A 768-nucleotide genomic window follows, 5' to 3' on the forward strand; every position below is an offset into this window, starting at 1 on the left:
ATTAGGACATATAGGACAAATGAAATATATAATTCTTTATACTTGTAGTTTCTAATGCCATTTAAGGGTAAGCTATTCAATTTGAAGTACTTGTGCCGTATGTAACATTTTGTGTACATCTTGCAGGAAGTTCACAAGTGGCTGCAGACATCTCCAGTATCGGAGAAAGAACATGCAGATGTCCGCCGAGTGCTCATTCACTTCATAAGTGAATTGAAAGGAGCAGAAACGGTAATAACAGATACTGTATATGTTTTCCTTGAAATTTTTTAAAGTGTTTAATTGTAAAATGTAGGTAATGTAGACCATCAACTTTGGTGATTTTGGATATTCTCAGAATTTTTTTTATAATCACTCATTGAGGAAATTAAATAACCCTGATTATATGTTCTGAATCATCTACACTTTGTACAAATAAGGTTTAAAGCCATTTTCTTTCACTATGCTCTCTTGCTATTCATTGTTTTATTAACCCATGATCATGGCTTTCCGCATATTGTATGTGTATGTGTTATTAATCACCATGATAATGCAAGACCTATCAAGATTGGCTGTTTTTTTCTGCATCTTTTAGATTATCAATGAGACATATGTGGTGTCTGTTAATACATCTGGTACTATTTGGCAAGTTTCCTCCAACCACACCCATAATAACCCCATATCCCTTTTCCCCTTGTAGGTCCTCCTCTCACTTAGTCAATTATACAGTCATCTTTACCCTCCTTTTTCTTCTTTTAAATGGAACAGAGCGCCAACATGTGATCCAGA

At 34.6% G+C, this 768-nt stretch overlaps 1 protein-coding gene across 1 annotated transcript in view; it reads left to right on the plus strand.

Moving 5' to 3' along the window:
• Window positions 1–768, plus strand: part of LOC119593965 — an 8,036-nt gene that overhangs the window by 3,777 nt on the left and 3,491 nt on the right. The window contains exon 5 of the mRNA XM_037942986.1: window positions 127–231. Within this exon, the coding sequence (XP_037798914.1) occupies window positions 127–231 (105 nt within the window). The remainder of the gene's footprint in view (window positions 1–126; window positions 232–768) is intronic.

Source organism: Penaeus monodon, chromosome 33 (genome assembly GCF_015228065.2).
Source record: "Penaeus monodon isolate SGIC_2016 chromosome 33, NSTDA_Pmon_1, whole genome shotgun sequence".
NCBI classification, from domain to species: Eukaryota; Metazoa; Arthropoda; class Malacostraca; order Decapoda; family Penaeidae; genus Penaeus; species Penaeus monodon.